The sequence below is a fragment of the Pseudorca crassidens genome, chromosome 2, assembly GCF_039906515.1.
Source record: "Pseudorca crassidens isolate mPseCra1 chromosome 2, mPseCra1.hap1, whole genome shotgun sequence".
Taxonomy (NCBI): Eukaryota; Metazoa; Chordata; class Mammalia; order Artiodactyla; family Delphinidae; genus Pseudorca; species Pseudorca crassidens.
This window is the reverse complement of record NC_090297.1, coordinates 12,957,869-12,983,028: the sequence shown is the minus strand read 5'-3', so window position 1 is coordinate 12,983,028 and position 25,160 is coordinate 12,957,869. Positions and strand designations below refer to the sequence as shown.

Genomic DNA, 25,160 nt, shown 5'->3' with positions numbered 1-25,160 from the left:
TTAGAATTTTTAAATGAACTTCCTAAGGGGGAAAATCCTTTAGAACAATGAGTGGGGGGAGACGGTCCTGCGCTCCTGGAGGAAGGGACACAGCAGCGGGGCTGGGGTGCGCTGATCCTTCGGGCTCCAGACGTGTCTTCCAGCTCAGGAAGGTAGACTGGACAGCTTAGCGCGAAGGGGAGAGTCCAAGGGGAGGTTGTGATTTGGTCGAAGGTGCCTGGTTTAGTGCTGTAATTGTCTTTTTTTTATATATATATTTCTTGGAGTAAACATTTTAAATAAACGACATCATTGTTTACTCTGTTTTGGCTTCTGCACTTCTTTTTCAGCGGAATGAACGTAAGAACACGGAACGGCTTCTTGCGTGAGCCCTTCCTGCCCCGGCCCGGGCTCCCACTCTGGGGCCCGGGGAAGCGCGGGTCGTTTTAGCTTCTAGGCTTGAGCCCTGCTGGGGTTGGGAGGTGAGTGGAGCTCCCAGCTCTGTTCCTGGAAATGTGTGACCCTCAGGGACGCTTCAGCACCCCATTGGCCCAACTCAAAACGTGGAGTTTTTCATATTCATCGCGTGTCATATTCCTGGGGCTTTGAGAGGAGGAGACGCGGAAAGCACCTGAAGAGGGCTGTACAACGTGTGCCTTCCCCACCCTCCTCCACCCACTCCTCATAAGGGAGCCCTGTTGTCACTTCAGCGCTGGTCACAAATGTGCCCCTTCCAGGCCGTGCTGGCCCCTTACTGGCAGTGTGGCGAGCTGTCCACCGGGGGGCACCAAGCAGCCAGTCGTGGGTTCAGAGGCCCCAGGCCTTCTCTGTTCTACCCAAGTTGACAGCCTTTGCTCCAGGTCACCAGCCACCAGCATGCCGACACCGGTCCAGTTTGTGGAGCCTCTGGGATGCCGGCTGCTTTATGTCATCAGATCAGCCCCTCCCACAGGCACTGCCCCGTTCCACGTACCTGGACTGCTTGGAGCTTCCCGTCGGCAGGAGGAGGGGCAGGGTGGGAGCAGCTGTGGTTAAACCTCAGGATCATTCGACTTCGTAGCATTTTTGTGCCATAAACGTAGGGGTGGGCAGAGAGGATTGATAGGCAATAGGCAGCTTTGGGTCCTATGTTTCCTCTCCCCTGGACACTTCGGGCTTAACAAGGGTCCACGCAGGCCTGCCTGTCGCAGCTTGGCCTTCAGAGTCTTCAGAGTCTTATACCTGCTGACCAAGGAGACTAGAGCCTCTCCCTGCTGATGCCCGCTGTCCACAAGGCACGGGGGTCACTCTTCTTCGGGCCTGGCCTCCTGCAGCTCCTACCAGGCCGAGGGGAAGTCCTCTCCCTTCCCCAAGCCTAGAGTCTGTCACGTTCAGCTCAAGCACCTACGTCCAGCTCATCAGATGCTTGAACTGGAGAAGAATTTGCGTGATCGGAGCCCAACCACTTCCCACTACACGCAAAGACCTTGAAGACAAGGGACAGCAACTCCATGGTAGCCTGGTCTCCTGCCCCTCCCAGTGGGACAGACTGACCACAGGTGTCCCAGCTGCTCCGCTTTCCATCCTTAGCCATTACCCCCTGCCCTGAAATGAGGAGGCCGTGGCCAAAATGCAGTGAGAACGACTAGAGCTTTAATGGACATTCAGGAACTTCTCAGTGACCATTTTCCATCTTTTTCCAAGGGGCTCAAGCTGCCAGTATTGCCACCCCACTGAATGCTGAGGGACGGGGGTGGACAGGGTGAGTAAGGGGTGTAGTACCCTGACTCCAGGCCCCTGAGCAGGGCAAGGGTCAGACACTGTTGAGTGGTGATAGTGGGCCATTCATGCTGGGGCAGGGCTGGCAGCGCTAAGGTGGGTCTAGGGCACCATCCTCCACCATTTGAAGGCAAAGGGCACCCGGCGGATGTTGGCACAGGAGCAGAAGTCTCCGATTTCAGTCAGGTAGCAGTCAAAGTCATTAATGAAGGTGCACTGGAATCCCAGGGGCTCTAGCAACTGGCGGATCTTTTCCTCTAGGCAGCAGGTACCATTGATCTGGGGCCCAAAAGGCTTGGGGATGCCCAGGTTCTGGCCCATCACGATCATCTGTAGCTGTCAGAGAGGCAGTTAGGATGAACAGGGGTCAGAGCCGTGGAAGAAAGGCCCCTGTCCCTCTTCTAAGGAAGGAAGGCCACTGGGCTTATTGCAAGGGAAAACCCAGCTGCCTCTGTGGCTGGGCTAGACCAGGAAAGACAAGCACAGGGTACCCCTTCTCCAAGCCTGTGCTCAGACAGACATTGCCAATCCATCCGAGCAAACTCCACCCCACTCTGCTTAACCCTCCAATGACTCCTGATATATTTCTCAATAGCAAAACCAAAATCTTGCCCAGCTGAGGTCTGCCAACTTCCCTGTTGCGTCCTCTACTGCATTTCTCTTGTCCTGGCCTTCTGGTCTTGTTTGTGCCATAATCTTGCCTACCTCTACTGGAATGCTCTCTACGCCCGGCTTTGCCATTGGACTTCTGTCCATTTTTCACGTCTTAATTCTAGCATCTCTTCCTCAGAAGCAGCTTCTCCCACCATTACCCATACCTCCCTACTCCCAGGGCCTGTGTAGCCTCCTACTGCATGCCCAGAGGGCCTCACTGGTCTTGTAAAAAAGAACCCCGTGCGATTGCATGCAGGGCCTGTGTCCCTGGGGCTCAGAGAAGAGGCCTGCAAGTGTTTAAGGAATTGATGAGCCCAAGTGTCTCAATTCATTCTAAGCACCTACGTGATGGGGCACAGTGGTGAGAGAAAGGTCAGATGTAGGCCACGGTTGGAAGGCTTGGCCTTAGCAGGGGTCTCGCATATACCCACACCCCCAAATTCCCAGTTCCTGTTCTAAACAGGGTGCTGCCCAGATACATGGACAGGAAGCTGAGCCCATGGTCTCATGGGCTCGGGGAGCTTGCCCATGGTCTCATGGCCAGCAGACAGCTTTACCCCCTCCACTCTGGTGGAGCCCAGCGTCCCCGTCTGTGAGGTGGGCCCTTGAAGTTGGTCCCTGTTTGGCAAGTCGTCCAGCCTGGGCCCCCGCCCACCTGCTCCCTGGAGGGGTCCTTCTCTAACTGGGGGAGAGAAGGGCTTTCACCTCACCTCTCTTCCTCTCAGGTGCCACTGTCTGCTGGGCCCCGCCTCCGTAGTCTAGCACCGTGTCTGTCAAGAGACTGGCCAGAGTCGGCCAGACTGCCCCCAGCCCCAGCCCGGGGACACCCAGCCAGCACCCTGCGCCCCTCACTAGGTCAGGGAAGTAGGGCCTCGCGTAGAGTTTCTCGGTCTGCTCGCTGGAGGGGATGTTGGCGATATGCTCCAGGCAGAAGAGCTGCGGGATGTCGATGATGTCCTGCTCCTCCAGGCCCAGCTCCCTTTTCAGGATACTGCGGTTCAGGTCGATGCACTTCTGTGGGGCGGGAAAGGGCCGGGAGGGCAGCGAGTTTGTCGGGTACCGGCTGCCAGCCCGAAGCAGCTGCATCTCCTCGGCACTGACTGCAGGCGGGGAGCCGTGCAGGGCGGGGGGCCGGCCCTCTGAAGTCGGGGCTCAGAGCAAAGGCCTGGTCTCGAGAGGCCAGGATCCCTCAGCTCATCAGCGCCAGGGCAGCCCCTAGTCCTAATTCTGCAGTAGCATGGGGCCCCTTAGCCCTCAGTCCTGGCCAGAGTGGGGCACCTGGGCAAGGGCAAGAATAGGTCCTCAAAGCCAGGCACTTGCTCCCATCCTTGGGAAGGGACACCAGCAGTGGACTCCCGGGGCACTTCCCTGCCCAGACCAGCTAATACCCAATGCCTGAGCATCTCCTGGGTCTTGACATAGGGCTCATGACCTCACACCCACGGTGCATGTCACCAGGGCTCAGAGATGCTGTTTGGACCCCCACCTGGCTGCTGCCCACCCTGCTGTGCCCGGAGGCCTCCCCTGTTTCAGCAAAGGTCAGGGCACAGAGCTTGCCTTGGCCGGGAGCCATAAGGACTCAGCGGACCAAGCGATTTTGTGCTGACGGGTGACCTTGGGCCTGTCATCGTCCTTTCTCCAGGCCGTGGCTTCCCCGCTAGAAGGTATTTAATTTCTGAAGAATCTGCTTCTCACAGCCTGTGATTCACATTTTAAGGGACCTGAGGTGCTGGGTGATTCTGACTCTGAGCTGAAGGGCCGCTTCATCCAGAAGTGCTGAGAAAGCCCTGGTGTGTTCTCTGGTGCCCAGAGCTTCCTAGAGAAGCCAGGGTCGGGGAGGTCTCCTGTCGGGAGCCCTGTCTTCGGGTCCAACACTAGGTGACTTGGGGTTCAAAGCTGGTTCCCCAGTTCATCGGCTCAGGCTGGTGGCTTTCTTCTGAGCCTTGCTATCCTCATAGACAAGGTGGGTTTACTTCATAGGGTTATTTTGAGGATTAGAGTAAGGTATCGTGTGTGATGCTTGGTCACAGTTATTGCTCAGTTAGGGACCCATTGCCAAGGCGGTCCCTGCCTCCCCCTGCCTTTTGGAGAAGGTCCCCAATCCTGGGCCCCTACCTCCACATAGGCGTTCTGCTTCCTCATGTTTTCATCAGCCAGAAGTTGATTGATGGTATTGGCCTCCCTCCCTGTAGGAAGGAGGAGAGGGCGGGCAGGCCTGTGGGCCAGGGGGGTGGGCCATGTGGTCCAGGGCTGGGCAGACTCCAGTCCAGGGCACAGATGACTGGGTATATTCTCTGGCCAGTGACGACGCTGGGTGGCCTGACTGGCCTCCAGGGACCCATTCTAGGTCAAACGTCACATGTGGGGACTCAGCAGGGTCCATGAAAGCGCAGGAGGACTTCCACTGCCACAACCGGCCACTCGGTCCTGGGTCGGAGGGGAGGAGCCTGGGATCGGGTCTGAGGCGGGCAGCCTGGACCAGGTGAGCAAGTGCTATCGGCCCCCACTCACCTGGGCGCCTCCACGCCTTCTGTGTACAGCCTGGCTACCTGGCCACGTATGATCTTGCCTGGGTTATTTAACTTTGTTCTTCAGTTGCTCCACTTGGCCATCAGCTGAGATAACACAAGGTCTTTGGTGTGTGACAGGTGGCTCATACTCAAGGTCGCCTTCCATAAGCCCTCCTAGAACCATGCGATCCTGGGCCCCACCTCAAAAGTTGATCTGAAATTCTGCATTTCTCACAAGCTCCCAGGTGATAACTGAAGCTGGTGGTCCTCAGGCCACACGTCGAGAACTTCACCCCCTCCCCCACACTCCCTTTCTAGGTTTCCAGAAGGTTTAGAACAGAACTGCTGTGGCACCAGGCCCCACAATCTCTGCTTGTCCACTTACGTCTTCCTGCAGGGTGACCAGGAGACCCTGAAGTCCCAACACCCAGGTACTTAACCCAACCTTCCCCGAAGACATCCAGACACCAGTGTTGGTCGCATCTGGTCTGTCCCCCACCGCGTGGAGCCGTCCACGTGTTAAGTTCCCCTTTGCATATATCCTGGCAGCCTCTCAGCCACCCCAGGATTCCTGGCTGATCTGCCTGTCCTGTCCTAGTACCACCAGAATTACCCTGAAAGAGAACAAGATGTTCTAATACGGTACATTTCATGCTTTTATGCTTCCCTAGGATCCTTTTCTATCAGGAGGAACCAAGTAGAGATGGTTCTCTAGAAAGGACATCTGGGACCGGGGAGCTGCCCTCTGTTGCGGAGGCGGGGGGGGGGGTCCCCTTACCATTAGAAAGGAGCTGATCTTTTCTAATCCCTTCAAACAGACGTGCGTCTCCATAGCCCTCCTTCTGTTTCTCCTTGAACAGTTTGTAGCAGGAGCTGGGGCTGGCCAGGAGCAGCCAGAAGTCCTGGGAATCAAAGAACTAGGGTCAGATTCTAGCTTCCCTTCCTCAAGTCTCTGGAAGAGGGTGGGAGACATCCTCTCCAGCCCCCAGCACAGACCTTTTTGTCCTCCACCTTGTACTGGGCAGGGATGAAGCACATGAACTCGTAGGCATGGCCAGTCATCAGCCAGTCGGAGAAGAGTTCCACTGGGGCCTGGACCTGCTGGGCATAGAGGAAGTCCCGGAGGGTCTTGCTCAGGTTCCGGCAGTCCTTGCTAAAGGGAAGACGGAAAGAACAGCCCGTGAGCTGGCATGGCCCAGGTGGGCTGCCAGCAACTCGGTGAGTGCCAGGCTACCTTCGGGTAACTGGCCGCTCTACCCATTGGCTGGTCCATAGGGGCTGGGGTGGTTATGAAGGATCCCTTACCACTGTAGAGCACAGGGAACTATATTCAATACCTTGTGAGAAATCATAATGGAAAAGACTATGAAAAAGAATATGTAGACAAGTATAACTGAGTCACTTTGTACAGCAGAAATTAACACCACATTGGAAGTCAACTATACCTCCATAGAAATTTTAAAAAGAATCCTTTACTCTGGCTCAACTCAGGACTGAGCCAATGGCTTCTGGATAAAGACTGAACCCTGGGACACGAGTATTTCCTGGACTTAGATGAGCGGCCACCGAGAAATCTAGCCACACGTCTTGTGGCAGCAACATCATGTTGGGTCAATAGGCCAACCAGATTTAGCATGCTTCAATTTAAACCCTGGAATCACCACTCAATGAGTGGCTTGTCTGCTTCTTCTACCTCTAGTCTCCTACATGAATCAAAGACTCAGAGGTCCTGACTTGACGGTTTAAGGTCCAGAGCAGATGACCTGCTGAGTCCTCTGGGAATCAGGTGGGTCCCGGTGAACTACAGGAGTCCCTCCCTTTGGTTTTAAGGCATCTGGCCACTACCTGGCCTCTTGCCTCACCTGGGGTAAAAGCTGCTGCCAATGAGGATCCTGCCTAGAGGGTATTCTTTCCCTTGGGCCTTGACAGGTGGGGACACCATCAGGTTCCCAATGGAATCTATGCTGGCCACCGTATGGTCCTGGGTGCGTTGGGTCATGTAGCCAACCCCAGGGCTCTGGAAGGAGACCCAGCAGGGGCAGGGTGTTAGGAGGGACAGGCGTTAAGCCTCAGTCTTACCCCATTCCAGACTCAGTAGATTCCCACACCCCCTTCCCCCAGAGGCCACCTGGGCCCTCTCCCCTGGCACCCATCCCTTCCAGCAGGCACCAGGCCTGAGAGGTTGGACCAAGTTCAGATCAGTCAAACCGAGCCCCCACCAGTGAGTATTTCATGGGGAAATCGTCGAGCTTGGGGAGCCGAGGGGTGTCGAGGACCAAGGAAATAGTCTTGTGGGGAGCCTGGGTATAGCAGAAGGCCATCTCATCCTGGAGGACACAGGGAAACAAGTTGTGAGTTTCTCTCGCTCCATCAGCTGCTTTCCCGCATCCAGTTTTCCAGCCACAAGGGCTCCCTGTACACGGGCCACCTCCAGAGAGCAGGTGCAGGGAGAACCCCCTTCTTCCTGCCACCTCCTGCTCAGCCCTCAAAACCCTGCGCAGGCATCCCCCCCTTCTTGGGGATTTTCCCTGGCCTGTCCTTCTGTTCATCAGGTTTAAAACCTGATGAGTCACCTAAGATTCTTCCTCCACTCGTCCCCTGCACCGAATCCACGAACAAGCCTTGTTGGCTTTATTTCCAAAATATGTTCCGAGTGGACTCCTCTCTGGTACTATTCAGGGGAAGCCACCTGAGGAAGACCACCTCTTCCCCATGTGACTGTCAGGCCCTCCAATCAGCATCTCTTCTATTCCTGCCCCTTCCTAAGGTTGGCGCTCTATTTCTCAGCCAGAGGTTCTTTTTAAAACCTAAGTCAGGGGCTTCCCGGGTGGTGCAGTGGTTGAGAGTCCACCTGCCGATGCAGGGGACGCGGGTTCGTGCCCCGATCCGGGAAGATTCCACATGCCGCGGAGCAGCTGGGCCCGTGAGCCATGGCCGCTTGGGCCTGCGCATCTGGAGCCTGTGCTCCGCAACGGGAGAGGCCACAACAGTGAGAGGCCCGCGTACCGCAAAAAAAACAAAATCAAAAAAACCTAATTCAGAACATTCAACTCCCCTGATTCATACCATTCAACGTCATCTTGTTTGGTTTTGTTTTTGCTGCACCAGCGCAGCTCGCGGGCTTTTAGTTCCCCAATCAGGGATCAAACCCGGGCCCTTGGTGGTGAGAGCACAGAGTCTTAACCACTGGACTGCCAGGGAATTCCCCTTGTCTTGCTTGGGATTGGTTTCTTCTCTTCCTTACCTTTGTGTAAAAGGTCCCCGATAGATAATTTAGCTCTTACCTACCTCTGACGGTAGTTCACTCTGATCTGGCCACACCGGCTTTTCTGTTCCTCACGTGGTAGATCTTCAGTCGGCTGTTTCTGTGCCTGAAGGGCTCCTACTTCTAATCCACCCCCAACCCCAATCTTTGCATGGCCAGCTCCTTGCCTCCCACGTTTAAAGACGTTCCTGACCACGCAAAGCGCCAAGGTAAATCTAGTAACTCACTAGATCATATCATTTTCTTGCTTTCATGGTACTTAGAGTTCTATCACGGCAAGATCAAGGCAGAAGTCGGCCCCTTTCTCCTTCATCGCTACTACTTAGGTCCTCGTCATTTGTGACTACAGACCAGACCTCAAAAGACTGGGCTCGACACTTCCTGCTCAGCCAGGGTCAAGCTGGACCCTGGGGCAGTGCCCCAGGCCTGCCAGCCTGTAGCTGGAGGCATCAGCCCCTCAGACACCTGGGCCTTAGGGTTAGGTGCTCTGTGGTCTCGAACGTGTACGTTTTGGTATGGGAGGAGGTGGGACTCTAAGCGTTACCCCTTAGTGGCTAGGACTTGGGCAAGTCATTTCATCTCAGCCACCACTGACCTCCTAAGAACAAAGCCGCCCCTGGTTAGTCTTAGCTCTGCTGGAAGCCTGAACAGAAGCTGGTGAAGTTTGTTGTATGTGCCGCACATGGTGTCTCCCCCACCCCTCCCCCACAGGTGGGGGGTTACCTGGAGCCACCTGCCCAGGCGGTTGGGGTCCTCGTAGACAGATGCCACCTGGATGTTACTCCTCTCGCTTAGCTCCATCACTGTGTTCACGAAGCCCTGGACCTGCAGCTCTCTGCCACGGGAGATAAGCCGGCTCTAGGAAGGCCTCCAAGGCTCCCCAGCTGGTCATGACCTCTCCGTCACAGGGGAAGGGGGAACCTCCTCCTGGTCAGGAGAGATGATGCCCCTGCCCATGAGGTAAGCAGAGCTGCTGTCCCCCCACTTCATGGAGCACCAATTGGTAAGCTCAGGGTGTGCCTTGCCCGGAATCACTTGGTTTAGCTCATGGCAAAGTCAGGTCAAGAATTGCTAGTGTCTCCTTAAAAAACTAAAAACGGAACTACCATATGACCCATGATTATGGGTCATAATTATGATCATAATTCAAAAGATACATACACCCCAATGTTCATTGCAGCACTATTTACAATAGCCAGGTCATGGAAGCAACTTAAATGTCCATCAGCAGACGAATGGTTAACGGAGATGTGGTGCATATATGCAATGGAATAGTACTCAGCCATAAAAAGAATGAAACAATGCCATTTGCAGCAACATGGATGGACCTAGAGATTATCATACTAAGTGAAGTAAGTCAGACACAGAAAGACAAATATCATGTGATATCGCTTATATGTGGACTCAAAAAAAAAGGGTACAGATGAGCTTATTTACAAAACAGAAGTAGAGTCAACGGTTGTAGAAAACAAACTTATGGTTACCAGGGGGGAAAGGGGAGGAGGGATAAATTGGGATTGACATATACATGTTACTATAAATAAAATAGATAACTAATGAAGACCTACTGTATAGCACAGAGAACTCTACTCAACATTCTGTAATAACCTATACGGGAAAAGAATCTAGAAAAGAATGGATATATGTATAACTGAATCACTTTGCTGTACACCTAAAACTAACACAAAATTGTAGATCAACTATACTCCAATAAAAATTTTTTAAAATTACTAGTGTCAGTCTCCACTCTCATGTCCTAAGACCCTGCTTGTCCCTACTCTGCGGTCACATTCCACTCCCTGCCCCAGTGATCTAGGAAATGCCCCCAGCCTCCCCTGCCTTGATCTACCCAGAGGGCTGACCCCTCTCACCGCAAGGGGGCTGTACTTTTCTCCCGAGAAGCCAAGAAGCCTAGTGCCCCCTTGAGATGGCCAGCAAGGTTGTCATATTCCTATGGTTGGCAGGGGTGGGTCTTGAGCCCTGAGGTCTTAGTGCCATCATGTATAGCACCAGGCTTACAGGTCCACAGTGCACATCCATTCCTTGTTGGAGAGAAACAGTGATGTTTGGGGCTGACGTTGAGACCACCCACTTTACCAACAGGTCCTCATGAGTTGAATGCCAGCAAGGTCACCATTGGGAAGTGTGAAAAATTTGGATTCTAATCCAGGTCCAAAGCTTGAATTGCTATTCCATGCCACTGTTCCAAAGAACCTATTTTTCAATTCTACACAGACAAGACTGCAGAGAACTGGCCAGCCTGATAAGGTCTGAAACAGTCTGAGATGTGTGCTGGGGGAGGAAGTGTAGCCCCAGTCTTGTACACCATCTGTGGCAAAGCTGGATCAAGCCGTGCCTGAATACCACCCTTATGGGAGAGTCTTAGAAGATCAGAGTCTCAATAGATGCCTCCTGTGAGTGAACTTCTGTCTTCAGATACAAAAGACAAGAAAGATCTTATACCTGGATATCAGTTGTCAGCAAAATCCCTCAAGCTCTTCCCTTTTACCTTCTCATTCTGAAGCCTGGCATTCCTCTGTGGACCCAACTTCCTTGCAGCCCTCCCGTGGAAGAGCTATTTTTCTTCTTTCCCTCCACTGAGTCTGGAGGAGGGATGGACGTACTCCTTGCCATGAGGTGCTACAGCCAGGCCACCGTGACCTCTTCAGATCCTTGACTTGACAAGGTCTTATTTCTACCCTCCCATCCTAATGGTCTCACCACCTCCAAGATCAACTGTCCAGTTCCATCACCTCCATCTTCCCTGCTCACTTTGGTCGCTGGGCCAGCAGCTTGATATCACTGTGATGCCTGGCCCTCAACTGCTTTTATTCCCATCACCCCATGTCTTTTCTTTTCTCCTTATCTAACTTTGAGTCTGTGATGCATCATAATAATTATAGCCTTATCCTTCCCCTTGGCCTTATCTGCCTGGCAAAACTACAACCCTGCTTAGATTCAGTTCTACATTTCTTCTTCCCTAGAGCTCGTTACCAAAAATAGTTGGAGAAAAACCACAGTGACGGTTCTCTAAGTTGGCAACTTCAACAGGTCCTTAGCACCAGACAGCATCCTACCACTAACAGTTCCTCTAGTCAATTTGCTCCTACAAAGTGGGTGAGCTGTCCTATCTATTAAGGCCAGTGTGACCTGTTCGCTTTTTCCCCACCAAGTTTCCCCCTTCTCTGCTGGATCACATCCATTAGCATTATTCTTTGCCTCCCTTAAGAAACAGCCTTCCCTTTCCCAAATCCCCTTCAGACCACTTCTCTGGCGTTTTGCAGAGTACTCCCCTCCCATTCATTCCTTCGACGCAATTGTGACCCCACCGCACTTTCAAACCCACCACTTGGGATCACGCTCTGCACAGTGGCCTCCATCTTGCCAAACCCAGTGGGCACTTTATTCTCCTCGGAATTTCCCATGGTTGGCCTCTTACCAGGTATCACCCTCCCCTCACCTCTGGGTCTCCACTCTCCTGGTTTTCATCTGAACTTCTTCCTTCTCAGGCTCCTTTGCTAGGTTCTTGTCTGGAGCCGAGGGTTCGACGGCTCTAGAGCTCACTTCTCAGGCATCTTCCCAATATATTCCCTCCTCCTCTGAGCTCAGCTAGGCCTGTGGCTCTGAATACCCACAACGTGCCAGGGCCCCCCCATCTCCAGCTGCCAGACCTTCCCTTGAGCTCCAGACACTTAGAAACTTAACGGGTGTCTCTAGCTTTATGTATCTAGAGCCAAAGCACGAATTGACCCCCCCCTCCCAGGCAGGGACACCACCATTCATCTCGTTGCATACCCCAAACCCAGGGGACACACTCCTGTTTCTTTGCATCCCATCCCTCAGCTAACTTGGGGGCGGGGGAGCCTACCTTCCAAGCAATCCTGAATCTAACCACTGCGCTCCCACCGCCCCGGCCCGAGCCATGGCTGCGTCTGGCCCACGTGATTGCAATGGCTGAACTGGTTCCTTTTATTTGTACCTCTGGTTTTGCACGTGGCCGGAGTGGTTGTGCAGAACCCTGGATGGTTTCCCACGGGTTTTACCTGCCAGAGTCTTTTCTCCCCTCCTCCAGCCGCATAGCTAGAGATCGTTCCTGGCCTCCCTGCCGTTAGGTGTGGCCTGCGCCTCTTCAGGCCATTGGCACGTGAGCAGAGCAATTCAGGAGCCTTCCAGACTCCAGCAGCGACAAATGGGTGGCTTTGCCCGGACTTTGGTTCTTCCCCTTTCCTAGGGGCCGGACCTCAGAAGTGCCTGTGCTCAGCCTCCATCATAAAGATGAAGCTGCCGCCCCAGGGGAAAGCATTATCACAGCCTGAAAGGAACCAGGGCCCCTGACTGCCACTGTGGGCATCTAGGTGGGAGAAAGTTGACTTTAAACCACTGTCTGGGGGTCCGTTACAGTCCCGGAGGCTACGCCCTAATACGCTGAGGCCCTGCTCACCTTGTCCTGTCGCCCCTCCCCCTCCTCCTGCCTGCTCTCTCCTGGTTCTGCAGGCTTCCCTGCTGTCCCTATAACGATCTCATCCTTACCCCTCCATCCCTTTACCTGGCTTTATAGCCCTGGATCCTACCTGAAACCATGCTGTTTGTCTGTCTCCCCTTAAGACCAGAGCGGGACTGCCGTGGTCACGGCTCCAGCCCTAGCCTTGTAAGTATCCAAGCAAGCACTGGGTGACTGCCCCAGGCGGAAGGATTTCACAGTCCTGGTGAGAAGTCTGATCGTCTTTACCCACCCCGCCGACAGACAGGAGAGCCTGCCAGTTACAGAGAAGACTCGGTCCAGGCAGCCGGAGGGTTTCTTACCTGCACAGGTATACCTCTAGAGGCATCTGGGTGCTGGAGACAAAGACGCAAGGAGCTACCCGGAACACCACGGTGTCTTTGTACACCACGGTCTCTGGAATCGACTGCGATGTGAGACGAGGTGCTGCTGGTGACCTGGCTCCCCGTCCACCTTCTCCCCCTCCCCCCACCGGGCCTCGAGCTGCTCAGCCCAGCCCACCTCCACGCCCTTCCCTGTCCTCTACAGGCTCTTACCGAAGGTGGCATGACGCCCTAGCTCCGCCCACCGCGCTCCCGTTCTCTGCCCGGTGTGGCAGGTCTCCCTTCCCCCACAGTCCCTGCTCCGAGGGCCGCTCTTCTACCCGGGGACGCACCAGGTCTTGAGACTCTTCCACCAGGGAGGCCGAGTAGGAAATCAAGCCCGAGAAGCTGGCGGATGGGAACTCTAAGGCTTCAACGTAGAAGGTTTCCTCCAAGTCATCCTCGACGGGGGCCAAGTTGTAGGTGTGCTGGTCAGGCCCCAGCACCAGCTCGAAGGTGCTAGAGCCGTCTTCTAGGAAGGAGAGAAGGACAGACCGCCTGCTGAAGGAGCCTGGTGCCCATCACCACACCCAATGGCACGTTCCTCAGGTCAGAAGTCGGGCCGGGAGTCCCAGGACAGCGGGGGCCAAGATGGCTTTTCGGCCCCTAGGTTCCTGGTGTTTAGGGCTTAGTGGACAGCAGGTGTTTGTTCACAAACGGGGGCCAGTTACTCACTCTTCAAAGACCTGTCGGGCGCCGGGACTCAGATAGAAACACCTGCCTTCAAGAGGTGAAGGCTCATGGTGGGTCGACGCTTTGGCCAGCCTTGGGGAGAATATCGTAAGCCTTCAAGATGAGAAGCTGTACAGAGATAGGCTTGGAAGCCTCACCCAAAAAGTCCGACACAAGCTGGGGCCCTGGCCTGCTTCACCGGCCTCTTGCTCTGGGTTGCAACACAGTGATCACCCGAGTGGGGCTGTGGCTCGCCTCGCAGACTGGCTCCAGGCGGTTCTGCAGAAGAACCTCGTCGCAAGGGCTAGGGGTGCTGGCTGCAGGCTTGGCCTTAGCGTGTGGCAGGGCCAGCTGGACAGCCCCAGCGCTGGGGATGTACCTAGGCGGCCTCCTGCTTCTAGTCTGCCTGGAGGCTTCCTCGCTTGCCCTGAGCCAGACCTTGAGGGGGCGAGACCAGATGACCACCCCTTGCGTCCCTGCAGGGCCCCCGCCCAGGGTTCGCAAGAGGCGTGCTTGGCGTGCTGTGGGGCTGGACAGTGACTGCCCACCACCTGGTCTCCCTCCAGCTGCTGGGGGCCTTCTCTCGTATCTAGTCGCTTGCGCTTAGGCACAGTTAACGTTTCTTGTGGACTTACTACACGCCGGCACCTGGGGTCGGGGCTCGGACTCATTTGCGGCCTCACCATCCTTTGGGGCAGGTGCTGTAAAGATCACCCCCACTATACAGCAAAGGAGGCCAGGAGGCCCAGCCACAACACAGTCACCTTTACCCAGAAGGCCCTTTCTGCCTTCGCTCAGCTTACCTGAGCTCCCACCACCTCCACTCCCCAAGCCCCTGCTTGGAACTCGGCTGTCTGTCCATCTGCCCTAGGCTTTGAGGGCTTTGCTCCTTCTAGAGCAGGAGCCCCGGGGCACAGAGGAAACTCTCCCTTGAACTGTGCTCCTTTCTTCTACCTTCTATGTGCCCCTGGGCTTAGAGGTAGGGCAGGTGCCCTTTGATCTTCAATGGTACTTCTAGACCATCTCTTCATTCCTCAAGAATCCTGTCCCTTTGAGGGACACGCTATCAGATAATACCACCTGCCCCCTTCCTCGCTGTACCTGACTACCACCCTTTCCATCCTCTGTGGATTGTTCTAGAACTGGCTTGTCTCCACCACTAGGCTGCTGGGTACCATTTACACCATAGACCAGACCATCCAGTCCGCTTCTGCGACCTTATTTCAATGAACTTGAGTTCTGCATCATCTTAGACGCCAATGTCAAGGCTCATGGCTCGGATACCACCTCCAAGACAGATGCGGCGTCTCTTCTTTCAGTCTTTCCAGCTCATCTACAGTCTCATCCCAGCCCCAAACCTTTCTACACGGCCGATTCCCACCCTCCACCCTCACTCCCCTTTGCACCCTCCTCACGTTCCAAGACCCATTACCTGACCCACTACCCTGCACACGCCGTCAGCTCCCACACCAAGACCTCAACCCTGGCATTCAAGCAGCTGGAGAAAGCCACACTTTCTAGATCTTTTTAGATCTTTCCTAAAAGAAAGATCTTTTAGGATATGATCAAACCTCAGAGGGGGCCTCCGCTGTACTTGGAAACACTATTTTGTGGCCATTAACTCTCCCTCTGCCCATATTCTGAGTACTGTGTATCCATTCCTATAATTTTCTCCTGAATCTATTTCACCACCCCTGTTGGATGGATCCCATCTGCACATGGATATGCTGTGTTCTACCATCTTCAGACACTGTTCCCCACCCCCACCCCATGCCCCACCCAGTTATTACCGCCACATACTTCCCTTTATGGCAGACTCCTTCCATGGTCTATGTTCGCTGTGCCTGCCCATTTTACTCTTTTTTTTTGGCTGCACTGCGCAACTTGTGGGATCTTAGTTCCCTCAGGGATTGAAGCTGGCCCACCGCAGTGAAAGTGCTGAGTCCTAGCCACTGGACCTCCAGGGAACTCCCTACTCTTGTTTATCCCCACTGTTCTTTTTATCCCCACTATTCTTATCAAGGTCACTAATGACCAACTTTGAAAACCAACTTTCCCACTTATCTGGGCATCTTAGTCACTCAGCAGCACTGGTCATAGTTGATCACTGCTTTCATGCAAGTGTTTTCCTTTTTTTCCTCGAACCTTATGCTCTGGCTTTCAATTTCTCCAGAAATTTCTTAAATTCCTTTGCTCCATCTTTTAGACTATGGCTCTCCAACTTCAGCTCAACTCAGCTTCACCTGGAGGATATGTTAACACAGTGTGCTGTGTTGCCCTGCCCTAAATTTTTGAATACTTCAAAAGGCAGGTAGGTAGCCTGAAGTATGGCATCTTGGGCGGGTACACACATCCCTGGCCTCCTGAGCAGGGTCCAAGGCCCAGCCAGCCCAGCCCACCTCAGAGCTGCCTGGACATAGTGGGCTTCATAGGACCAGAACAGCCCTCATGGCCTGAACCAGGCCTAGAGCCACAGTTTCTAAGGCTCATTTCTAGCCCACATGTCAAAGGACCACATACAACCTGGGCTGCCTTTTCTGCTAGTCCCAGGTCACTTCCAATCCAGCTGTGACCTAGGTCTGCAGAAGAGAGGGAACAGCTGCCTCGGAGCTGAGGCCCCCGAACGTGGGCAAGGAGGGAGCTGCGGCACGCTCCCCCACGCTGGACACAGAGGTGGCCCACTGCAAACCACATGCTCCCCAGTCGCCCAGCTGAAGCTAATCTTGGCTTTTAAAGAAAGTAGCAAAGAGTTAAATCTTAATTGAGAGGCACTGAATACTGAACCCGTTTAGGGAAATCCAAACACTTGTCTGTTGAAGGGTATTTTGCTGGAGTTGGGCACATCCACTGTTTAAGCCAGCAGCCCTCCCCGCTTTCATCTGTAGAACAGGGACATGCCACCTGCCTGCCACATGGTACCTGGGCTGTGTGGTACCTGGGCTGGATGTGTTAGCATAGCTGCCACTCTGGCCTCCCAGCCTCTGAATTCTCAAAACCTAATACAGCCAAGTCTCAGTTAAGAAACAGATGGATTCGCCTGGCAGGAATACTCGGGAGAAGACATTAATCTATACAAGGCTATAGCCACCATTTCATCTAATGCCCACCTCTCTTCATCCAGCTATGAAAGTCCTGTAGGAGAGGCACGATCATCGCCCCCACTGGGGAAAGTGGCTTGGAGGTACAATGACTCACCCACGTGTATAGACTTACTCCATGGTGAAGGTGGCAGCCAGAGATCCCAGGGACACAAGTCCGGCTGTAATAGACCCTGACCTGTTGCTCTCGGTCCCCAGCTGGCTTCTGACGGGGACCCTGCTGGGAGCAGGTGTGGCCACAACTGGCCCTGGCATGTGGAGAAACACTCACTTTGTGGCCGGTAGACTCTTGCCTTCTCCGACTCTTCCTTGGAGGTGTGGAGAACCACCCGGCATTTCTGTAACACGCAGCTGGGTCCCTGAACTCTCAGTATCATCTGGGACAGACTCTTTGTTTCTGAGCAAAAGACAAGGCAAAGATTCAGGGGCTTCTGGGGGCCAGCGCTCCAGGGATGGAGGGAGCAGTAGGGTCAGGGTGGAGGGGCTTGTATCCTGGAGCACCGAGGACCCTGTGCCTCCCGCTCTGGCCTAGGCCTGCATCATTGTCTCTGCTACGTGCTGCACATATGGCTACAGGCAACTTGCCGTGGCTGGGGCCCACTCTGAGTGAGGGTGGCATCTACCCCATCAGTTGTAAGCGGTAGATGGTCCCCACAAACACCTGGAACAGGGCCTGGCATGGTCAGTTCAGCATGCGTTCCCTCCCAGCCTTGGTGTGAACCAGGAAATCCCATTCTACTGCTGGGACCTGGAATCTACGTCCAGACCACAGGTCAGGACCAGATCCAAGAGGGCTTTGGCTAGGACACTCAGGGTCCTGCCCCAGGCTACAAGAGTGTTTTTAGGAAGGGTCTCGCCTACCCCTTGTGTGTCTTCATTTAGTCTTCTCAACCACCTGTGATGTCCGTTTTATCATCCCCATTTTACAGATGGCAAAACAAGACCAGGGAAGTTAACATACTCAAGTTCATGGCCAGGAAGTAACTGTTTGTTACCTGACATCAGAGCCCATGTTCTTGCCAAGGGGCCCCTTTCTGCCCAGTTACACGCTTTCAAGCCATTGAAAAGAGACTTGATGGGCCCAGAGCAGGGACATCAGCCTGGAATCTGGGTTTGCTGAGGGGTGGAGCAGTGAAGCCCCAGGGGAGGCAGAGCCCAGGGAGGAAAGTGGGTGATGGTCCTTGGTCAGCGGCCAGTTCTCACCCTCTGTAGAGAACACCTTGCTCTTCCTGTCCACGAGCTGGTGTGCGTCAGCAGGGCTGCAGTTCACAAGAAGGATAGCACCCCAGCCCTTGGGGCCCCAGACCCAGTTTTTCTGTAAAGAAGACAGGAATGTTGGTTCAGGCAGAAGCCAGGTTAAGTCCTTGGCTTTGCAGATGCTACTCCACATAGGGGCAGAGTCAAGCCTTTCTCCAGGGCGACAGGGACCTCTAGATCAGAGTTTGCCCACTCAAGTACCTACAGGGACAGGACAGTAACATCAGGTAAGCGGGCTGAGAGGAAGGCGGAGATCTAGATGTGGGTTACCAGTTTCCTACCTTTGCTCAGTGTCAGGGGAGGAGGGGTCTGGGGCAAACTGGAGGAGACATGTCCCATCTGAAGGGGGTAGCTGACCCTCCGGCCTTGTTGGTTACACGACCAGGCTAAGATGGGAGACTAGTGCCACCAGACATTCTAATCTTTTGGAAGAGCTAGAAATTGACGTCATCAGTGCTGATCTGTATTGTAGCCACTTGACACTCTGAAGGCCAAATGGAGTCTGTGGGCCAGATCTGGCTCCTGGGCGCCTGGCCTGCTTCCCATCCCCGGCAGCCTCACCTTAGCCTGCTTGTCATTGGTCTCGAAGTGCCCACTGCGGTAGACATCCACGTCCAGGGAGAGCTCTGCAACAGGAGGGAGAGGCCTCAACCGTCTAGACCAGCTGGATGCAGCCTTGGAGCTGTAGGTAAGTCCCCAGGGCTGCCTAAGGCTGGTATCAGGGTCCTCCAGCCTTTGGGCATGCTGCCGGCTTGGAAGAAATTTCCTCAGAGGCAGTGTCTCGTGAGCAAGCCTGGAGAGGCCCAGGTATTCCTGTATCTCCCCCAACCTCCTGGGAGACCACAACACAAGTCCACTGTGGTCACGAGGCCACTTGTGCCTCTTGGCTTCTTCCCAGGTGATTCCTACGTGGAAGGCCCTCCTCCCCAGCCTCTGGGAGAGCTCGTGGCCCCCTAGGACACAGCCAGGGCTCAATACACGGCGATTCCAGCCCCTTTAGAGCTTGAGGATCTAGGCTTCTGCCCAAGCATCACCACAGAGGCTCCTTCTGGGTCTTTACATCCCACCTTCCACCACTCCCCACCCTGCTGACCACCGCGTGGCTTCACCCCGGTCGTATTTTTGTTCATAACTCTTGACATTCAGCGTGCTATTTCTCAACTGGAATGTCAGGGCCAAGGGAAAAGACCTCGTTTACTGCTGATCACTCAGCACCTGGCAAGGATGCCCGTCACCAAGCAGGCACTATTCTAGGTCCTGGGGATACAGCAGCGCACAGGACAGGCCCTGTCTCCTTTGAGCTTAGGATGTATGTGGGCGTACCCATGCACACATGCGCCAGTGGCAAGGGGTGAAGAAATAAGTAAAATACATATTATGTCCGATGGTAAAATGCCGCAGGGAACAAGGGGGTGGAGGGGGTGTCTCAGTTTTGGATCAGAAAAGTCTTCTAAGTGTGAACAGAGACCTGCAGGAGGCAAGAGAGTGACCCGTATTAGTATCTGGGGTAAAAGCAATTAGAATAGGAAGTGCATGGTGGGAACTTCAAGGGTCAGAGAGGCCAGTGTGCCTAGAACAGGATGAACAAACGAAGAGAAAGAGGCCGTGGGTTAGAGGTAGCGTAGGGGCCAGCTGAGGTAGGTTGTGTAGGTAACGGTGATGCCAGCTTTAATCTGAGGGTGGGCAAGCGGTAGGAGGCTTTGACTGGGAGAGACGTTATCTGATAGCCTTTTAGAGAGGTGCCTCTCTGGGGACCGAATTGAGACTGGACCTGTAGAGGATCAAGGATGGAGGAGGGAACCGCACTAGGGACCTGTCGGTGACCCAGGCAGAGATGACCGTGCCTCGGACCAGGCTGAGAGCTTTGGGAGTGGCTGGTGGCTGGATTCGAGCTAGACTTAAGGCACCACCGACAAGATTCATGATCAACACGGGCTAAGAGGAAAGTAAGGGCGACACCAAGGGCTTGGGCCTGACCAGCTGGAAGGATGGAGCTTCTAGCACGATGTGGGAGACGACTAGGAAAGAGGCGCTTGGGGGTAGAGGGAATCAGTTCAATTTGGGGTGTATTAAGTTTGGTTCAGACTCCACGCTTCCCATGCAGGGGCGCCGGTTTGATCCCTGGTCAGGGAACTAAGATCCCACGTGCCAGCAGGGTAGGGCCAAAAAAATAGATAAATAAAATTAAAAGAAGAAATGTTGATCTGAAAATTGCATATCGCTTTCTCTGAAACACTCTCCTAGGGTAATTTGATCTGGTTTGACATATAGGAAAACTGCCTATCACTCTAAGTATTCAACAAATGTTACCTGTTATTACAAAGAAAGGTTTGAGACATTGGTCAGACACTCAGGAAGCTATGTTGGTGAGTAGACCCCCCAAGTTTATGGGCGATGCTGGGCTAGAGAGTTTTGTGAGTCACCTGTGGGCTGTGTGCAGAGCCACGTGACCGGCTGCCTGAGCCCGGCAGCACTGCACTGACAGGCGGGGTCGGGGGGTGTGGCCAAAGGATCCAGCACAGGGATCTGAGAAGGAAAGGCCAGCTGCAGAGGGGCAAAGCCGAGCGCAGGGTCCCTAAGTGGCTCAAGAAAGGACCACCAGTGTCGTGAACACTGAGGACAGGTCCAGGAAGAGGAAGAGAATAGACCACTGAACTGAGTGCAGTAGAAGGTGTTCGGGGGTTCGATGAGGACAGCATTGGTGGTAGGGGTCTGGTCTGAGCAGGTTCAAGGGAAAGTGAGGAAAAACTAAGGATGCAGAGAGGTGGGGGAGTGGAGTTTGAAGACAACATAGAATCAGGTCTAAGAACAGACATTAAAGCTGGTTCCTTAAGATAATAGGCATAGGGCTTCCCTGGTGGTGCAGTGGTTGAGAGTCCACCTGCCGATGCAGGGAACACGGGTTGGTGCCCCGGTCCGGGAAGACCCCACATGCCGCGGAGCGGCTGGGCCCGTGAGCCATGGCCGCTGAGCCTGCGTGTCCGGAGCCTGTGCTCCGCAGCGGGAGAGGCCACAACAGTGAGAGGCCCGCATACCGCAAAAAAAAAAAAAAAAGAGAGAATAGGCATAATAACTTGTTCCTATTAAGGGAATAGATATAGTTTGTTCTGGAACAATCTAAAGAGGAGGGCAGGAGGGGTAGTGGCTTCCTACATCAGGAAGAACTGCTGAAGGAATGTTATTGAATGAGAGGGGAAAGAGTCTGGTATGGTTAAGATTAACTTGGGACCAGACACGTCATCCATTGCAACAGAGGAAGCGGAATGTAGGACCCTGACACAGGTAGGTGGATGACGTGAACACATGGGGTGCCGATGGCCTCTGTTCTGGTCAGAGAATGAGGTCAGCAGTGAGCTTTGAGGGACCATGGGAATGGGTACTGTGTGAATCCATCTGTGACCCACGGGAGGCATCTCATTACAGGGAGAGCCCCCTTCAGCTCCTCTGGCCTCTGCAAAGCCCACCCCTTCTCTCCAGGGCTGGGAGGACACTCACCAATGCTCGTGAGGTACAGCACAGCTGTGGCCATGGGCACATCCTCATTGTGCTGGTAGTAGGAGACCGAAACCTGTGGAGACAGCACCCAGCACCCATGGGAGCACTAGAGGGCAGGGGGGCCAGAGCAGGACCCTGAGCCATGTACCTGTGTCTGGCCGTTTGACCTTGGTCTTGAGTTACAGTTTCTGAGCTTTCGGTGCCTTGCTGTGAGCCAGTACAGTCACCGTACTGTAATAACCCCCGTGTATAACAAGCTGTGACCCTCCAGGCCCTTCCACACCGAGGCCTCACAACAACCCATCCAGGTGGGCTCTACCCCCAAGGGCAGAGAGATCGAGGGACTAAATCATTCAGCCAGAAAAAGGGGTGGCATAGAATTTACAGTCTTGGCTGTCCAGCTCTAGAGGTCAAGCTTTAAGTCACATGATACATCCTCCCCACTCTACCTGCCCCTCCTGGGACCCCACCTGTTGCCCCATGAGATGGGTCATGAGGATGTGGGGCCTCCAATGGGTTAAGCTGCCCAAAAGGAAGCAGGACACTGGGGCGGAATAGTCTTTCCTGTGCCCCACACCAAGCTCTGCTTCCAGAGGAGTCTTTAGACAAGGACCTGCCTTTCAGCCACTGGCCTTGACCATAGGCCTTCACCACGGACCATGGAACTAGCCATTAGCTGGGGCCAGGAGTAAGCATCTCACTGTCGATGGTGCTGGAGGCTGAGCCCTGGGCAGAGAACACGTCTCAGCTCCTCTAGGCTCAGCTGGGCCACATCACAGCCTCCACCCTTATCTGTGAGATGCTCAGTCTTACCTAAGTGTACCACCTGCCTGTTAGGGAGTTGCCTGCCCTGCGCACAGTGTAGAGAGGGGTGTGCTGCCCTCAGTCAGCCCCGCTTAGTCCTCTGCTAACTACCCTCCAGAAAGTTCTGCCAACACGAGTCCCCTGGTCCTGAAAGTGCTTCCTCAGCTGTTCTCACCCTCAGCTTCACATTGGAGTCACCTGGGAGCTGTGAAGCCCCAGAGGTTGATTTGATTGGCAGAGAGTGTGGCCTGGGCATCAAGTGGTTCTAATCACTCAGAACCACCACTAACCATTCAGACTCTGATGAGCCTGTTTTACGAGGTGGAAGGGCACCTCTCCCTCACAGGGGCTCTGTTAGGGTGACAGCCTGCCCAGGGGAAAGGGCACGGACTTGGGCTTAGATCCCGGACCTGTCCCACGGTAGTTATGCTATTTAGGTTTACAGGGGTCTCTCTAGCTCTGTTTCCTTGTTATGTAAAAGGAGGTAATGCCAGCCTCTGGAAATTCAACTCATGATACCTAGTGCTCAGCGTTGAACTCAGCGCAGCTCTTGAGGTTCATCAAGAGGCTGGGAGATCAGTCTTAGCCAAAAAGCCCGTTTGAGTTCTGCTGCTGAAACCTTTTAAGCCAGACTTCAAAAGCAGCTAATTTGGAAGCTGGTGTCCTGGTCAGAAGCACGTATGGAGGAGACAGACATGCTTGAGCTTGCATCCCTGTTCAGCTGATTACTGGCTTGGGCAGAGCACGTCCCTCACTCAGTGCCTCAGTTTCTTCGTCTGTAAAATGGGGTCACGGAGTGCCCACCTCACAGGTTTGCTGCAAGCACTAAGGTCAGATGTGCAAAACGTTTGGCACTGAATTTCTCATAGACTCAGAGCTCAGGAAACGTCAGCTGTTAGAAGGGAGACCCCAGGGGTCGTGTTAGCTCCATCTCCTGGGGGAGTCCCCCTCATCTTCCCCCCAGGACCTACCTTGCCCTTGTCGTTGGCAGAGCTTGGGGATGTCATCCCCACCAGCACGTTCGTGGGATGTGGCAGGGGCCACCAGTTCATGGCAGCCTCCTTCCCGATCTTTACTGGGTCTGTGCCATAGACTTGGACCATGACTCCCGGAGAGCTATCGACGGTGAAGGACTCGCACTGCTGCGGGGCACACCTAGGTAGCCCGGCAAGGAGATAGAAGTTGGGGCACAAGAGCCTCACCTTCTCGGCCTAGAGTGCAGCTGGTGTGGAGGGGAGTGCCCCCGCCAGCCTCTCAGGTGCTGAGACACCCTAACTTATGGTCAGGGCAGTTTTGGGGTCCTAACACAACTTCAGCCTTACTCTCACCATGCCCTGCTCCAAGGACCCCCATGTCCCCCCTCCGACAAGCTCCAGCCCAGACCCCATCCTCCCACTGACACTCTAGAAGTTACCAAGCTATCAATACATCTTATTTATAAACTCCTGACTTCCAAGGTGGGGAGAGCCACTTGTCTCAGCCACAAGGGATCCCTACAGGGGAAAAACATTCGGAGGTCTGTGCCGTGACCTGGGGAAGACATGGACTCGTGAGTCACCTCCCCACCGAAGCTCCAGCTTACGGGAGCCTCCCTCACTCAATCCTCACGGCTGCGCTGGGAGCCAACCTCACCCCCATTTCACATGTAAGGGGACCAAGAAGGGGCAAGGCTCTTGCTTCAACGGCCCCACAGCCCATGAGGGGCAGAAGCAGGACTGGGGGGCCCTTAAAGACCCAAACTAGGCTCCCTGAGATGAGGCAGGACAACAGGGTAATATACGGAGAATGGCGGTAACCCCCAACTCCCACATAATCCAAGGGCAGCCTCAGGAGGGCAACGAGGCGCCAGCCCGGCCCCGTCCCCAGCTCCTCACCCATTGACATCCAAGTAGATTTCCATGCCCTGCACACAAATGGCATGGGCAGGGCTGTCCAAGGACAGATGGACAGTGCTCTGGAAGGACATGGCACAGCCCTCCAAGCTGACCGCCCCCAGACCTGCTCAGCAGCCCTCACACAGTAGCCTCAGATGACCCCGGGGCTCCCCCATCGCCCTGCCCTCTTATGGGCTCAGGGCCTCTCCAGCCCGCCCCCTTGTTAAGCAGCTACCCAAGTGTAACTGATTTTCTCCATGCAGGTTTGCTGGGAAGAAGGGAGGTGCCGAGGAGCAGCTGGGGTCAGAGTCCGCGCATCACGAATTTATGAAGCACCTAGTGCCTGCAGACCCTCGGAGGCTGAGGCTGGCTGCCTACGCCTCCAGCCTCCAGCTGGGAGCAAGAGGGGCTCTGGGAAGCTGGTGCCTGGGACTGGTCAACCTGGCCATGGCGCTGGAGGCTTAACTCAGCTGGAAGCTGTTAGGAGCAAATATCTGTAGGGGGGTGCATGGGGCAGTGGTCAGGAGGGGGGCACGTGGCAGCACCTCTAGGTTCTGGGGCCTGGATTCTAAGGTGTGTGTTTCTTGGAAATTGATGAGGTAAGGCACAAAGTGCTGGACCAGTGGTTCTCAGTACTCTGGTGGTTGCAAAAATGATCCGGGGATGGAGGCTTCTTTTTTTTTGCGGTATGCGGGCCTCTCACTGTTGTGTCCTCTTCCGCTGCGAGCACAGACTCCGGACGCGCAGGCTCAGCGGCCATGGCTCACGGGCCCAGCCGCTCCGCGGCCTGTGGGATCTTCCCAGACCGGGGCACGAACCCGTGTCCCCTGAATCGGCAGGTGGACTCTCAACCACTGCGCCACCAGGGAAGCCCTGGGGACTTCTTAAAGTTGCAAATTCCTGGGGTGTGGTCCAGGAAGCTGCCCGCCCC

The 25,160-nt window shown here is 54.6% G+C and overlaps 1 protein-coding gene across 1 annotated transcript; it reads right to left on the bottom strand.

Moving 5' to 3' along the window:
* Positions 1-1,601: 1,601 nt before the first annotated feature.
* On the bottom strand, positions 1,602-24,321 carry PADI6 (peptidyl arginine deiminase 6). The gene is made up of 16 exons (XM_067721999.1): positions 24,230-24,321; positions 23,327-23,510; positions 21,552-21,624; positions 18,618-18,682; positions 18,003-18,114; positions 17,071-17,196; positions 13,323-13,501; positions 12,970-13,073; positions 8,890-9,001; positions 7,121-7,228; positions 6,764-6,918; positions 5,898-6,054; positions 5,680-5,803; positions 4,507-4,577; positions 3,244-3,405; positions 1,602-2,073 (listed from the first exon to the last, which is right to left on the bottom strand). Exons 1-16 carry the CDS (start codon positions 24,319-24,321, stop codon positions 1,840-1,842), a joined length of 2,058 nt encoding a protein of 685 aa, XP_067578100.1. The 3' UTR covers positions 1,602-1,839.
* Between the last annotated feature and the right edge of the window lie 839 nt (positions 24,322-25,160).

Excerpts from the sequence above, each read along its gene's own strand:
- PADI6 (XM_067721999.1), bottom strand. The coding sequence starts at position 24,321 with ATGTCCTTCCAGAGCACTGTCCATCTGTCCTTGGACAGCCCTGCCCAT. Across the intron at positions 17,197-18,002 it reads CAAGGTGTTCTCTACAGAGG|AAACAAAGAGTCTGTCCCAG; the intron begins GTGAGAACTGGC and ends TCTTTTGCTCAG. Across the intron at positions 3,406-4,506 it reads AGCAGAACGCCTATGTGGAG|AAGTGCATCGACCTGAACCG; the intron begins GTAGGGGCCCAG and ends CCCGCCCCACAG.